General features: G+C 41.4%; 1 protein-coding gene across 2 annotated transcripts in view; it reads right to left on the reverse strand.

Annotated features, from left to right (window-relative positions):
- The window catches only part of septin5a (septin 5a), a 67,860-nt gene that overhangs the window by 23,806 nt on the left and 26,677 nt on the right, over positions 1 to 17,377 (reverse strand). The window contains exon 1 of one of the 2 annotated variants that reach the window (XM_061928906.2): positions 12,125 to 12,696. The exons of the other annotated variant lie outside the window; for it this stretch is intronic. Within the exon in view, the coding sequence (XP_061784890.1) occupies positions 12,125 to 12,199 (75 nt within the window). The 5' untranslated portion in view covers positions 12,200 to 12,696. Of the gene's footprint in view, positions 1 to 12,124; positions 12,697 to 17,377 lie in introns of those variants that run through there. 2 annotated transcript variants of the gene reach the window in all.

Consider the following 17,377-nt stretch of genomic DNA (forward strand, 5'->3'; position numbering starts at 1 on the left):
GCTAATATTTGCAAAAAATAACAAAGTTTACCAGTTCGAACGTTAAGTATCTTGTCTTTGCAGTCTATTCAATTGAATATAGGTTTAAAAGGATTTGAAAATCATTGTATTCTGTTTTTATTTACCATTTACACAATGTACCTCACTGGTTTTGTGTTTTGTACATATGCATTTTCACCTCCCAGTACTGTGGGCGTTTTGATGATCAGTATATACTGTATTCTGCATATTAATAAAGACAGAGGTGCGAAATGGATTGCATGCCTTATTCTGCTTACTTAACAGACACAATCCACTTAGCACACGTTTAGTGGATCAGCTTTACGTGTGCTATCAGGTTTGCCCGTGTTTTAGTACATGCAAACCTTTAGTAAATTAGGCCTTTAGTCGATCAATCCAACAAACTGATTGATAGATTACTCAATTTCTAAAATAATCAATAGCAGCCTCTCTAATGTAGATACAATAATCTATAATCACCATCTGTCATCACTGGGACTGTACATAACATAAAAAAAAAAAGCATTGTAATGTCTTGCAGAAATGGCCTATGAGTAGTGTGTTGAACATTTAGTGAGGATCTGGATAAAGGTGAAGATACCGGAACTTAATTTCATGATTGGAGTTAGCGTTGGTCGATACAGCCCATCTTAGGATCAGTCTGATACCAAGTAAATACAGGGCCAGTTATATCTAATACGTATTATTTAGACCACAAGGAAGTGTGTTCAAATTAGATGACAATCATCATAAGTCCCCTTAAAGCTGAATGTTGCACCTAGAATGTTAGCGCCCACCATTAAGAATGTTAAAATAGAAGCTGATATTATCACTGGGAGTGGAGAATAACCATCACTATCATAACAAAAGGCAGGCTTAAAACGACACTCTTTATATGAAGAGAGCCAACATGAGCAAGCACTAACAAAACAAGCCTTCAGCAGAAACCTAACTCAGCCATTTTTTTTTTCTACACCGGATAGATCATCATGTAGAGAACCACGGGGTCTGTGGGTTCTCTCTGGCAAAACATCATCACTATCGTCCGCCCCACAGCAGTGTGTGTGGATATAAATACACAAAAGAGGACATTCACATGCACACACAGACGCCACATTGACCAGAAATCTCAAAAAAAAAAGTATTTCTCACTCTATAAACGCTCAGCTAGAATCCGTATAGAACTTGTCAATGTGGCGTCTCACAACACATAAAGACCACCAGCAGGCTGCCACCACTGCATGGAACACGCACAATTGCCAAAGAAAATAAATAATACGAATGATTTCAAACCTGGCAAAGGGTCAGTTTCCTACATAGATGGATGGAGTTTTAGACTTGATTTGCAAAAATTGGCCAGCTCGCTCTTTTCTTTCACAGCTGAGTGGGCCACTGGTCCAAAGTAACAGCATGATGAGAGTGAATCGCTAATACAGTCAATTCTGCCTGGCAACAAGCAAGCATTAAGTTGCACCAGGACAAATAATACATTATTTCTTAGGTTATGTATAGCAAGCTGAAATTTTGGTAACACTTTAATATGGGGAACACATATTCACCATCTCCTCTTTGAGCTGCCACCTTAACGTGGTAGAGGAGTTTGCGTGTCCCAATGATCCTAGGAGCTATGTTGTCCGGGGGCTTCTATGCCCCCTGGTAGGGTCTCCCAAGGCAAACTGGTCCTAGGTGAGGGATCAGACAAAGAGCAGCTCGTAGACCTCTATGAATAACACTGACAAGGAACCCAGATTTCCCTCGCCCGGACGCAGGTCACCGGGGCCCCCCTCTGGAGCCAGGCCCGGAGGTGGGGCACGATGGCGAGCGCCTGGTGGCCGGGCCTGTCCCCATGGGGCCCGGCCGGGCACAGCCCGAAGAGGCAACGTGGGTCCCCCCTCCAATGGGCTCACCACCCATAGCAGGGGTCATAGAGGTCGGGTGCGATGTGAGCTGGGCGGAGGCCGAAGGCAGGGCACTTGGCGGTCCGATCCTCGGCTACAGAAGCTAGCTCTTGGGACGTGGAACGTCACCTCGCTGGGGGGAAAGGAGCCTGAGCTAGTGCGCGAGGTGGAGAAGTTCCGGCTAGATATAGTCGGACTCACTTCGACGCACAGCAAGGGCTCTGGAACCAGTTCTCTCGAGAGGGGCTGGACTCTCTTCCACTCTGGCGTTGCCGGCAGTGAGAGGCGACGGGCTGGGGTGGCAATTCTTGTTTCCCCCCGGCTCAGAGCCTGTACGTTGGAGTTCAACCCGGTGGACGAGAGGGTAGCTTCCCTCCGCCTTCGGGTGGGGGAACGGGTCCTGACTGTGGTTTGCGCTTACGCGCCAAACCGCAGCTCAGAGTACCCACCCTTTTTGGATTCACTCGAGGGAGTACTTGAGAGTGCTCCCCCGGGTGATTCCCTCGTTCTACTGGGGGACTTCAATGCTCATGTTGGCAGCGACAGTGAAACCTGGAGAGGCGTGATTGGGAAGAATGGCTGCCCGGATCTGAACCCGAGCGGTGTTTTGTTATTGGACTTTTGTGCCCGTCACAGATTGTCCATAACGAACACCATGTTCAAACATAAGGGTGTCCATATGTGCACTTGGCACCAGGACACCCTAGGCCGCAGTTCCATGATCGACTTTGTAGTTGTGTCATCGGATTTGCGGCCTCATGTTTTGGACACTCGGGTGAAGAGAGGGGCGGAGCTTTCTACCGATCACCACCTGGTGGTGAGTTGGCTTCGATGGTGGGGGAGGATGCCGGACAGACCTGGCAGGCCCAAACGCATTGTGAGGGTTTGCTGGGAACGTCTAGCAGAGTCTCCTGTCAGAGAGAGTTTCAATTCCCACCTCTGGAAGAACTTTGAACATGTCACGAGGGAGGTGCTGGACATTGAGTCCGAATGGACCATGTTCCGCGCCTCTATTGTCGAGGCGGCTGATTGGAGCTGTGGCCGCAAGGTAGTTGGTGCTTGTCGTGGCGGTAATCCTAGAACCCGTTGGTGGACACCGGCGGTGAGGGATGCCGTCAAGCTGAAGAAGGAGTCCTATCAGGTTCTTTTGGCTCATAGGACTCCTGAAGCAGTGGACAAGTACCGACAGGCCAAGCGGTGTGCGGCTTCAGCGGTCGCAGAGGCAAAAACTCGGACATGGGAGGAGTTCGGTGAGGCCATGGAAAACGACTTCCGGACGGCTTCGAAGCAATTCTGGACCACCATCCGCCGCCTCAGGAAGGGGAAGCAGTGCACTATCAACACCGTGTATGGCGAGGATGGTGTTCTGCTGACCTCGACTGCGGATGTTGTGGATCGGTGGAGGGAATACTTCGAAGACCTCCTCAATCCCACCAACACGTCTTCCTATGAGAAAGCAGTGCCTGGGGAGTCTGTGGTGGGCTCTCTGGGGCTGAGGTTGCTGAGGTAGTTAAAAAGCTCCTCGGTGGCAAGGCCCCGGGGGTGGATGAGATCCGCCCGGAGTTCCTTAAGGCTCTGGATGTTGTGGGGCTGTCTTGGTTGACAAGACTCTGCAGCATCGCGTGGACATCGGGGGCGGTACCACTGGATTGGCAGACCGGGGTGGTGGTTCCTCTCTTTAAGAAGGGGAACCGGAGGGTGTGTTCTAACTATCGTGGGATCACACTCCTCAGCCTTCCCGGTAAGGTCTATTCAGGTGTACTGGAGAGGAGGCTACGCCGGATAGTCGAACCTCGGATTCAGGAGGAACAGTGTGGTTTTCGTCCTGGTCGTGGAACTGTGGACCAGCTCTATACTCTCGGCAGGGTCCTTGAGGGTGCATGGGAGTTTGCCCAACCAGTCTACATGTGTTTTGTAGACTTGGAGAAGGCATTCGACCGTGTCCCTCGGGAAGTCCTGTGGGGAGTGCTCAGGGAGTATGGGGTATCGGACTGTCTGATTGTGGCAGTTCGCTCCCTGTATGCTCAGTGCCAGAGCTTGGTCCGCATTGCCGGTAGTAAGTCGGACACGTTTCCAGTGAGGGTTGGACTCCGCCAAGGCTGCCCTTTGTCACCGATTCTGTTCATAACTTTTATGGACAGAATTTATAGGCGCAGTCAAGGCGTTGAGGGGATCTGGTTTGGTGGCTGCAGGATTAGGTCTCTGCTTTTTGCAGATGATGTGGTCCTGATGGCTTCATCTGGCCAGGATCTTCAGCTCTCGCTGGATCGGTTCGCAGCCGAGTGTGAAGCGACTGGGATGAGAATCAGCACCTCCAAGTCCGAGTCCATGGTTCTCGCCCGGAAAAGGGTGGAGTGCCATCTCCGGGTTGGGGAGGAGATCTTGCCCCAAGTGGAGGAGTTCAAGTACCTCGGAGTCTTGTTCACGAGTGAGGGAAGAGTGGATCGTGAGATCGACAGGCGGATCGGTGCGGCGTCTTCAGTAATGCGGACGCTGTATCGATCCGTTGTGGTGAAGAAGGAGCTGAGCTGGAAGGCAAAGCTCTCAATTTACCGGTCGATCTACGTTCCCATCCTCACCTATGGTCATGAGCTTTGGGTTATGACCGAAAGGACAAGATCACGGGTACAAGCGGCTGAAATGAGTTTCCTCCGCCGGGTGGCGGGGCTCTCCCTTAGAGATAGGGTGAGAAGCTCTGCCATCCGGGAGGAGCTCAAAGTAAAGCCGCTGCTCCTCCACATCGAGAGGAGCCAGATGAGGTGGTTCGGGCATCTGGTCAGGATGCCACCCGAACGCCTCCCTAGGGAGGTGTTTAGGGCACGTCCGACCGGTAGGAGGCCGCGGGGAAGACCCAGGACACGTTGGGAAGACTATGTCTCCCGGCTGGCCTGGGAACGCCTCGGGGTCCCACAGGAAGAGCTGGACGAAGTGGCTGGGGAGAGGGAAGTCTGGGCTTCTCTGCTTAGGCTGCTGCTCCCGCGACCCGACCTCGGATAAGCGGAAGAAGATGGATGGATGGATGGATATTCACCATTAATTAGTTGCTTATTAACATGTAAATTAGTAAAATATTGGCTGTTAATTGGTCATTATGAAGTACTTATTAATGCCTTATTCTGCATGGCCTCATTATACAACCAATAAGCCATTAACTAAAGTCTTCCCTCAATAACCTCATAATTATTGCTTATTAGTAACCCTAACCCTTATATGTTCCCCTAGTGTCCAAATATCTCTAAATTAAGTATGTTACTTTAATAAGCAACTAATTAATGGTGAATATGTTCCCCATACTAAAGTGTTACCGAAATGTTATCTAAATATTAAAATAAACACACCTTTTTAATGTGATTTAGAGCTTTGCCTTTTAAGAAGAATTTAGAGGTTCAAAAAGACCTCTTTCACACAAACATGCTGCAATATGATTCGCATTTGACACAGATCCAATCAAAGCAACTCAGAAATAAGAAATAATTAGACGTGAACAGACAAAATAAATACCTTTTTGATGTTTTAATCGTTTTATACCACACTAACCTAAAAGTAGATACCAGATGGGAATAAAAGCATATTTATTATGTTTTAATTGACGTTTTAATTATAGTAGTAATTAATTATAATTACAGAAGGAAACACCACCAAAGACTTCTGTATTGTCCGATGTCATCGACAAGTTGCAGAATTCTCTGTCTGTTTTTTACACTAGAAACGTGTTTTTCCATCCTAAACATTCATTTATGTTCTAACAAGGGCTGTCAAACAATTAAAATATTTAGTAGTGATTAATCACACTTTGTTCATAGTTAACTCATAATTGTGATTAATCGCAGATCAATATAATTATTCGTCATTAATAAGTGTACCCTCGACAGATAATTTTAAAATGTTTACTACCATTGACTGGACAATTAGTTTGATTCAATTAAATGTTGTTTTTTTTAAATATGCTTTTTCAAACAGCTCAACACAAAAAGAACATAAACACACTTTTAATAAAAAATAAAAAATAAAATACCTCCGGATTTTGTATTTTGTTAGAGTACAGAATTTGTATTCCTGCTGTAGGAGCACTTGCATTCAGCGGGGAGAGAAGCTACACTCACATATTTAGATATCAGTCTCACATTATTAACATAAAATGTGAATTGTTAACATCATGTTTTGATTGTCAAAGATGTTTGGTAGTGTAATCTGTGATATTTCTACCGGAATAAATGTGTCTGATATTCTGTACATTACACTTTGTACAAGTTAATGGTATTTATATCTTTGCATGACCTTCTCTATTTATTATTAAAATGTAATATTTAGTGTGCTAAATATTCTGTAATTGCAGACTATCAATCAGAACATGTTATATAAGAATGTACACTTTATTTCAATCTGCCACAAAATATTTATTTAGTTAGAAATATCAGATTGCATTACAAAAAACATCCTTGACAAAGTACGATCGTAATGGAAGATCATTTTTCATTTTGTTATGATAGTAAGACCGGATGCGACGCATTGCGCTATTATTGTGACGCCGGAAATATGTGATTGGTATAAGATAAGATGTCTTGACGAAAGTCTCCTATTAAAAAGTGACTCTTGACTTTATCGCTCCCGTGTTTTTTACCGATGAGCTTTTATTTCATCTTACTAAAGCAGTTAGTGCAAGAATCTACATTTTATGTTATCAATGCACTCAACTGTAATGTAAACACGGACGTGAAGCGCCTCCTCTCTACAAGATAAAATAGTCTTGTCTTGTCGGGAGAACGACTTGCCTTGGCTTTGGATGGGAGATTTTCATTATGGACCCTTTTCTTTTTGCACTTCTGCTAGCTATTTTTGAGCTTGTGCCTCAACAGAAGAATGACATTATGTTTGCCCATGCCTACGGAATGGACCGAGGGTCAAAAAGGAGTCAGGATGATCGTTAATCATGAGTTAAAAAAAATAGCGCCGTTAAGGGAACTTATAGTTAACGCGCTACTATCGCGTGAACTTTGTCAGCCATAATTCCAACACATTCACCCCCGCACTTTAAGAGCATTTGTGAACTGTTAAGAGCATTTACCAGCAATAATCTTGCAGGTAAATGCGAGACAATTAGAGATTACTGAAATTATAGATAATGAGACATAGGGTTGTACGGTATACTGGTATTAGTATAGTACCGCGATACTAATGAATCATATTCAGTACTATACAGCCTCTGAAAGATACCGGTCCCCCACCCCGCCCCCGCGCCCCTGTCGTCGTCACGTTGTGTCATTGCTGGTTTACGAGCAGAGGAGCATGTTCGGCAGCGCACAATCACGGAATACTTACAAGCAGACACTGTGTGTAGACAGAAAAGGGAGAACGGACACATTTTGGCTTAAAAACTAAAGATAAAGGTGAAGTTATAACACTGAAACGCCCTCAGGAAGAGGTGCTTTAAGACATGGTTAGCTAGCTAGCGGCTAAAGTCCAGCTGCAGTCGGTATTGTTTTAGCTACTTCGAAATCACTAATCCTCGTCTCCATGGCAACAAATAAAGTATGTTTCTTACAAGTATCATCCCTGCAGGACGAGGAATAGCTAAACATGCTTCACTACACACCGTAGCTCACCGGTGTCACAATGTAAACAAACGCCATTGGTGACATCCACTGTAATGATACCAAGTACAGGAGCGTATCTAGTCGATACTACTATGATTACGTCGATATTTTTTGGCGTCACAACATCTTCTTTTGTTTAAAAAAAAAGTATATTATTTGTTTATAAACTCAGGAAATATGTCCCTGGACGCATGAGGACTTTGAATACGACCAATCCTGTAACGACTTGGTATCGGATTGATACCCAAATTTGTGGTATCATCCAAACCTAATATAAAGTATCAAACAACAGAAAAATAAGTGATGATTACATTTTAACAGAAGTGTAGACAGAACATGTTAAAAGAGAAAGTAAGCAGATATTAACAGTAAATGAACAAGTAGATTAAAAATTAATTTTCTACCACTTGTCCTTAATAATTTTGACAAAATAATAGAATGATACACAATATGTTACTGCATACGTCAGCAGACTAAATAAGGAGTCTTTGTTTGCTTACTTACTACTAAAAGACAAGTTGTCTTGTATGTTCACTATTTTAATTTAAGGAAAAACTTGCAATAAGAAACATATTTTTATGTACGGTAAGATTTTTTGTTAAAATAAAGACAATAATGCAATTTTTTGTGGTATCCTTTATTTAGAAAAGTATCGAAAAGTACAGAGAAGTATAGAAATATAATTTTGGTACCGGTATCAAAATATTGGTATCGGGACAACACTAATGAGACATGTGATGAAGTCAGTGCCAATGTCTTGTGGCATAAAACAAATGTATCGACATAAATATATGATTTCCCAAGAAAAAAGTTGGCTTATATCCTAGAAATATTGTTAGAAATGTTTTTTGTTTGTCCGATTGTAGCTGAGATAGGCTCCAGCGCCCCCCGCGACCCCAAAGGGAATAAGCGGTAGAAAATGGAAGGATGGATGTTTTTTGTTTTATCTTGGAAATAATTTTTCCAGAAGCGTGTTTTTAAAAGGAGAGGTCGTCAATACAGTACCGTATTTTCCGCACTATAAGGCGCACCTAAAAACCTCAAATTTTCTCAAAAGCTGACAATGCGCCTTATAATCCGGTGCGCCTTATATATGGACCAATATTGAGCCACAACAGGTCTCGCAACTACGGGATACATAACGTAACCCCAGCCTCTACTGTAGCGTCTATTCTATGCGCCTTATAATGCGGTGCGCCTTATATATGAACAAAGTTTTAAAATAGGCCATTCATTGAAGGTGCGCCTTATAACCCGGGGCGCCTTATAGTGCGGAAAATACGGTAATAGTCAAATAGTCACAATTTGCGTTCAACACAACAGAGCGGTATTAGTAAGTGACCCTGTGGAACACCCTTACACACAGGTGGTCACGATTTCAAAGGCGGAAAATTACTTGTACAACTTCATCTCCTCCTTACTGCATTGGTGCTGATTAGACAAAACAGCGACACATAGGCCAGTGTTTTTCAACCTTTTCTGAGCCAAGGCACATTTTTTCATTGAAAAAATCCAGAGGCACACCATCAAGAGAAAACATTAAAAAATTCAACTCAGCAGCGGATATTGACAATAAAAAGTCGTAGTTGCCGCAATTGTTGGATAGGAATTTAAAGCATAACCAACCATGCATCACTATAACTCTTGTCTCAAAGTAGGTGTACTGTCACGACCTGTCACATCACGTCGTAACTTACTTGGAGTTTTTTGGTGTTTTCCTGTGTGTAGTGTTTTAGTTCTTGTCTTGCGCTCCTATTTTGGTGGCTTTCCCTGTTTTGTTGGTATTTTCCTGTAGCAGTTTCATGTCTTTCTTGAACGCTATTCCCCCGCATCTGCTTTGCAATCAAGACTATTTAAGTTCGGGGGATGCCATCCTTCTTTGCAGGGACATTGTTGATTGTCGTGGCATGTTCGGATGTACTTTGTGGACGCCGTCTGCTCCACACGCTGTAAGTCTTTGCTGTCGTTCAGCAATCTGTTTTTGTTTACTTTGCAGCCAGTTCAGTTTTAGTTTTGTTTTGCATAGCCATCCCTAAGCTTTAATGCTTAGCACTAGCCTTTTGTTTATTTTTGGTTTAAGCGTTAGATACCTTTTTACCTGCACGCTGCCTCCCGCTGTCGCCTGCATATTGTGATCATGACAAACCATGTTCCCGACATCTACAAAGCAATTACCGTATTTTTCGGAGTATAAGTCACACCGGAATATAAGTCGCACCGGCCGAAAATGCATAATAAAGAAGGAAAAAAACATATATAAGTCGCACTGGAGTATAAGTCGCATTTTTGGGGGAAATGTATTTGATAAAACCCAACACCAAGAATAGACATTTGAAAGGCAATTTAAAATAAATAAAGAATAGTGAACAACAGGCTGAATAAGTGTACGTTATATGACGCATAAATAACTAACTGAGAACGTGCCTGGTATGTTAACGTAACATATTATGGTAAGAGTCATTCAAATGACTAAAACATATAGAACATGCTATACGTTTACCAAACAATCTGTCACTCCTAATCGCTAAACCCCATGAAATCTTATACGTCTAGTCTCTTACGTGAATGAGCTAAATAATATTATTTTATATTTTACGGTAATGTGTTGATAATTTCACACATAAGTCGCTCCTGAGCAGTGTTGGGACTAACGCGTTACAAAGTAACGCGTTACTGTAACGCCGTTAGTTTCGGCGGTAACTAGTAATCTAACGCGTTATTTTTTTTTATTCAGTAATTTAGTTACCGTTACTACATGATGCGTTACTGCGTTATTTTACGTTACTTTTGATGTAGTATCGGCTAGAAACAGAAGCGCTGCGGTGTCGTTCTTCTGAATCTTCCTCTGTCACAAGCCGGAGAGAAGAAAAGAGGCGCGGTCTATGTGTGTGTGTGTGTGTGTGGGTGTGTGGAGGGGATGAGGCACACAATTGATCCGCGGTTTGATATATGAAACAAAAAAAAAAGTTGTTGGCACGTTCAGTCCACACACAGCGTGGTCATGGCGAGCGGAGTAACGGAGGAGCTTGAACGCCCCCGCCATTGAATCGGTGTGTTTATAAGTGCAGACTCGGTTGTGCAAAACGAGGGTTTTAAACACATGCTGAACGTGCTTGAACCACGTTACGACATCCCGTCAGCACCCACTTCAGCAATAAGATTGTGCCAGATCTTTATGAGCAGGAGAAGAAAAAAGTTGTGGATGAACTATCCCGAGCATCAGCTGTTGCGCTCATGACAGACGGGTGGGCGTCCAGCGGAACTATAAGCGCTCACTTCATCACAGCAGACTGGGAGATGAGAAGACACCCCCCCCCCTCTACGAGAGTCACCTTGCGCAGGTACTGACACAAGCAGTGGAGGACTGGAAGATAAAGATATCCCAGTCACACGTGATAATGCCAAAAATCAAATAATTACAGAGAATGAGGCAGGACTGGGACCACAGATAGGTGCTTTGCACATGTAGTGAATTTGGCATCACAGAAGGGAATCTCAGTCAATAGGATGGAGCGCCTCTTTGGGAGGATCAGGAAGGTTTCTTACTTCCACCCAAGCACAACAGCTGCTCATGTGCTTAAGACAAAGCAAGAAATGCTAAAGCTGCCTGCTCATACATGATGTCCCAACGAGGTGGAACTCCACTTATGATATGTTGGAGCAGCAGGAAGCTATATACTCTGCATTGACCCACAACACCCTGAAGACAAATGTCACCCTGTCTGATGATGATGTGAGAGTGGCAGGTGAGGTCCTCCAGGTGCTTAAACCCCTCAAAAGTGTTCCATCTCTACTGAGCACTGAAACTTCACCATCTGTGTCAATGATCCTGCCACTGAAAACAAGGATTCTACAATCCATGGCTCCAAGTGTGGAAGACAGCAGCATCACTCCAGATGTCAGGCTTTATGTTTCAAGGAAGATGATGTGCCTTCTTATGTTGCACTTTAACTTGTTTTTTATTCATGGTCATTGGTCCAAGTTTAAAGAAAGGAGGAATGCCTTTTTATGTTGCACTGTTTTTCATTAATTATGTTAAAAGGAAAATAAAAATGTATGTCAAGTTGATCAACAGATTGTATTATTCTCCAGTGCAATAACAGTACTGAAATGAAGGCAAAAAGGGCATTAATGGGAGCTTTAAAAAAAAAAGAAGAAAAAAAGAAGTAACTAAATAGTTACTTTTCACAGTAACGCATTACTTTTTGGTGTAAGTAACTGAGTTAGTAACTGAGTTACTTTTGAAATAAAGTAACTAGTAACTGTAACTAGTTACTGGTTTTCAGTAACTAACCCAACACTGCTCCTGAGTATAAGTCGCACCACCGGCCAAACTATGAAAAAAACTGCGACTTATAGTCCGAAAAATACGGTAGCTACCAGCTGCCACATACTGATATGGAAGAGTATTACACAGTTTTTCTGCCGAGCTCTAGACAGCACAGACACTCAACAACGGCACATTATTTGCGGACTATAATTACTGGTTGGCAAAAAAAATATTTTTAACCCAATTAGGTGAAATTACATAATCTCCCATGGCACACCAGACTGTATTTTACGGCACAGTGGTTGAAAAACACTGACATAAGCAACCTACTGTAAGTTTTCCATGATAATTTTTTTTTTTACCTTCTGTCTAGCCGTTCTCACTCGCGGGCACAGGAGACGTTCAACCAGTTTCTCCTGCAGCATGATGGCATCCATCCTAAAACTACACCAAAGCAGCAAGGCCAACGTGTCGACACCTCTCCCAAACTTCAATAATATTCCAGCGACAGGGCAAACACAACAACAAAAACAAAATATCCTCCTGTTTGAGTCCTTTTGCTGTGCCCTAAAGGGCTGCGTCTGTCCTTGTCAAGACAGGTACGCAGGAATCCACATGCGGGGAAAACAGAAAGCGAGACAAGCGTGGCCAGAGGTGCCAATTTGTGGGAGGAAACAGGGGAGGGATGAAGTGGGGAGAAAGGTCCTAAAAGAACTTCATTCATTTCACATCTGCCTTCCTGCCCCCACCCCGTGTCACCAGCAGCCAGCTGAGAAATCCAAACCTTCCCCAGGCTGAGCTGCTGTGCTGAAAAGTGAGAGAACCTGTCTGAGCAGAGAGAGAGAGAGAGAGAGGCCCTTTTGGACGACAACAAACACAAACATCTCCCCATGCAGCAAGTACGGACGTGCAGAAAGAACAACATCACAATCCACCACAAAGTCGTCTTAAATATAAGACAGCAACTGAACAGTAGGATTTCAGTTAAGATAAAAAATACCAACCCTATAAAAAAAAAGACCACAGTCACATTCCCTCCAGGAATTAGCAGGTTTTTTGTGTGATTGTTGCTGTGTAAAATGTCTAAATTAAAGGCTTATTTTCCTTCAATAACATTGAATCAAATTGTATCAATGTTTCTTAAATTTGGATTAAAAAAAAAAAAAAAAAACGGAAAAAAATACGTTATTGATGTTTTACACATTTTATACAGCAGACTTAAAAGTACACATAATTAGTGGAATATGGCCAATTTGTTTATAAAGTCTTTAGTTTGTTTACTGGGATGCGAGAGGTGTCACTCTTTATTTTTGTTGGCCAAACTGTTACACTGAACCACAAGGAGGCTTTGTTGGAGAACAAATATTATTTTTTATTAGACTTTATTTTCATTAGCCAAACTGCTTTGAGTTTTATATTGATATCAAAAAGTAAATTCCATGTTTTTTAACATTACTTGTTTTTTTCATGTCACAAATGTATTACCGTATTTTTCGGACTATAAGTCGCAGTTTTTTTCATAGTTTGGCCGGGGGTGCGACTTATACTCAGGAGCGACTTATGTGTGGAATTATTAACACATTAGCGTAAAATATCAAATAATATTATTTAGCTCATTCACGTAAGAGACTAGACGTATAAGATTTCATGGGATTTCGCGATTAGGAGTGACAGATTGTTTGGTAAACGTATAGCATGTTCTATATGTTATAGTTATTTGAATGACTCTTACCATAATATGTTACGTTAACATACCAGGCACGTTCTCAGTTGGTTATTTATGCCTCATATAACGTACACTTATTCAGCCTGTTGTTCACTATTCTTTATTTATTTTAAATTGCCTTTCAAATGTCTATTCTTGGTGTTGGCTTTTATCAAATAAATTTCACCAAAAAATGCGACTTATACTCCAGTGCGACTTATATATATTTTTTTCCTTCTTTATTATGCATTTTCGGCATGTGCGACTTATACTCTGGTGCGATTTATACTCCGAAAAATACGGTACTTCAAAAAACATTCATGTGACACAGCATTTTGTTAATGTGTTAGTGTATAGTTAATTCCTACATGACATATTTCTGCTCAAACTCTTAATAGATCTGTCCTGATACAGCATCTACATGTACATAACTTTTTTTTTTTTTTTTTTAAATGCCTCCCTCTATCAAAATGTAAAAATAGAGATGAAGGCATCATGTAATGTCAAAAAGCTGTTGAAGTTGATATTATTAATGAATTAAAAAAAAACAGTTTTTATAAATATATTATGTTTATATGCAGCCCCTGTCTCAAAATAATGTTTGCCTTGGTGCCCTTCCATCTTGCCTTGGTGTCCTAAAATATGAGCCCTACTTTAAGGCAATACTTGCCTTGACCTTAAAATGTTAAAATTGGAGGCCTGCAATACCAATATCAATATTCCTTATCGGTGCCGGTATTCATCGTGACTCTTATTGGCACAATGTGAGCGCTTTGAGTCACTAGAGAAAAGCGCTATATAAATATAATTCACTTAATAATTCACTAAACAACAGAAGCCAATGTTTTCTACTAACGACGTGTGCGACTGTGCCTGGAAGCATGCGTCACGGTCGTTCTGACGTTAGTTTTCCTGATAGAATAATAAGTCTAAATATAGTTTTAAACATACTCCAGCTCATAAATGTACAATAAAACATGCTTTTATTTTGTTGTGGCCGTATTTGATGCACTCCGCTGTGTATATGCATACAGTGTTTAGTGACCAGCAGGCTGTTTAACACATTGCCGACAGGTCGTTCTGTGTAGAAAAACCCCGCAGAAAGACTATATACAGTCGTGGTCAAAAGTTTACATACACTTGTAAAGAACATAATGTCATAGCTGTCTTGAGTTTCCAATAATTTCTTCAACTCTTATTTTTTTATATTCATACCAGTGCCTCCATGGAAATGCCCCCCTCTACCTCAAAGAACTACTCACCCCCAAATCCTACACCCGAAACACTTCCGCTCCGGACAGCCTAACCTCCTCCAACCTCCGAGGACAAAGCTACGAACAATGGGAGACCGGGCTTTCTGCTCTGCCGCTCCCAGTCTGTGGAACACTCTCCTTGACCACCTGAGGGCACCACAGACTGTGGATGCTTTTAAAAAAGGCTTAAAAACCCTTCTTTTTAAAAAGCCTTTTTTAGATATATGCATACTAGTTTTAGCTATTTGGCTGTTCTAGTTTTTATTTGTATTTATTTTTTCTTATCTTTTTATTTAAAAAAAAATACACTGTAGCACTTTGAGGTTGTTTACTCAATGTAAAGTGCTTTTTACAAATAAAATCTATTATTATTATTATTATTATTATTATTGTTGTTATTATACTTGTTGGTCACAAAAAACATTCATGAAGTTTGGTTCTTTTATGAATTTATTATGGGTCTACTGAAAATGTCACCAAATATGCTGGGTCAAAAGTGTACATACAGCAATGTTAATATTTGGTTACATGTCCCTTGGCAAGTTTCACTGCAATAAGGCGCTTTTGGTAGCCATCCACAAGCTTCTGGTTGAATTTTTGACCACTCCTCTTGACAAAATTGGTGCAGTTCAGCTAAATTTGTTGGTTTTCTGACATGGACTTGTTTCTTCAGCATTGTCCACACATTTAAGTCAGGACTTTGGGAAGGCCATTCTAAAACCTTAATTCTAGCCTGATTTAGCCATTCCTTTACCACTTTTGACGTGTGTTTGGTGTCATTGTCCTGTTGGAACACCCAACTGCACCCAAGACCCAACCTCCGGGCTGATGATTTTAGATTGTCCTGAAGAATTTGGAGGTAATCCTCCTTTTTCATTGTCCCATTATGCTCTGGGCCTGTTTTGCTGCTAATGGAACTTGTGCTTAAAATGGGAAAATGAAAAAGGAGGATTATCTACAAATTCTTCAGGACAACCTAAAATCATCAGCCCGGAGGTTCGGTCTTGGGCACAGTTGGGTGTTCCAACAGGACAATGACCCCAAACACACGTCAAAAGTGGCAAAGGAACGGCTAAATCAGGCTAGAATTTAGGTTTTAGAATGGCCTACCCAAAGTCCTGACTTAAACATGTGGACAATGCTGAAGAAACAAGTCAAGACAACATGTCAGAAAACCAACAATTTTAGCTGAACTGCACCAACTTTGTCAAGAGGAGTTGTCAAAAATTCAACCAGAAGCTTGTGGATGGCTACCAAAAGCGCCTTATTGCAGTGAAACTTGCCAAGGGACATGTAACCAAATATTAACATTGCTGTATGTATACTTTTGACCCAGTAGATTTGGTCACATTTTCAGTAGACCCATAATAAATTCAAAAAAGAACCAAACTTCATGAATGTTTTTCGTGACCAACAAGTATGTGCTCCAATCACTCTATCACAAAAAAATAAGAGTTGTAGAAATTATTGGAAACTCAAGACAGCCATGACATTATGTTCTTTACAAGTGTATGTAAACTTTTGATTGCGACTGTAAATATATATATATATATATATATATATATATATATATATATATATACAGTACAGGCCAAAAGTTTGGACACACCTTGTAATTCAATGTGTTTTCTTTATTTTCATGACTATTTACATTGTAGATTGTCACTGAAGGCATCAAAACTATGAATAAACACATGTGGAGTTATGTACTTAACAAAAAAAAGGTGAAATAACTGAAAACATGTTTTATATTCTAGTTCCTTCAAAATAGCCACCCTTTGCTCTGATTACTGCTTTGCACACTCTTGGCATTCTCTCGATGAGCTTCAAGAGGTAGTCACCTGAAATGGTTTTCACTTCACAGGTGTCATAGTTTTGATGCCTTCAGTGACAATCTACTATGTAAACAGTCATGAAAAGAAAAAAACGCATTGAATGAGAAGGTGTGTCCAAACTTCTGGCCTGTACTATATATATATATATATTCATTTTTTTAATATATTTTTGTACTTGATTTTTGCCATGTACACTGTCGATTTGCTTGTATGTTTGTAGTCATGAATATCAATAAAACATCAACAACAACAACAACAACAACAACAAAAAACATTATGTCAACTGTGTGTGGATATGCATGTTTACAGGGCAGACAACTCTTCAACTAAAAGAGATGTCGAATGAGGACGTGCAGTGTACGCATAGTTCCAACTGTGGCCACCTCAAAGTTGGAAGAGAACATGGCGCCTTTTTGACTAAGAGATAGTCTGAAACCGAGTTGGCCACGCTCTTTTTATAAACAACTCCGATACTTAGAGTTTATTGTCAAATTAATGTACTTTTTTAATAATTGTAACTAATTACAGTAATAATTAATTATAATTTATGTTTCATGTTGCACGATTGCACCAAGAAAAATTCCTAGTTTGTGAACCCGTTCTCAAACAATGGCAATAAAACTATTCTGATTCTGATTCTGATTCTAAATACAGAAAGAAACACCACTAAAGGCTTCTTTATTGTCCGCTGTCTGCTCTGTCGTCCACAAGTTGCAGACATTCTTCGTGTATGTTTTACACTTGTAAAGTGTTTGTCTATCTGAAGCATTCATTAATGCTCCAAAAAGTTTACCACCGCACTTTAAGAGCATTTGTGAACTG

This window comes from Nerophis lumbriciformis, linkage group LG33 (genome assembly GCF_033978685.3).
Source record: "Nerophis lumbriciformis linkage group LG33, RoL_Nlum_v2.1, whole genome shotgun sequence".
Lineage (NCBI taxonomy): Eukaryota > Metazoa > Chordata > Actinopteri > Syngnathiformes > Syngnathidae > Nerophis > Nerophis lumbriciformis.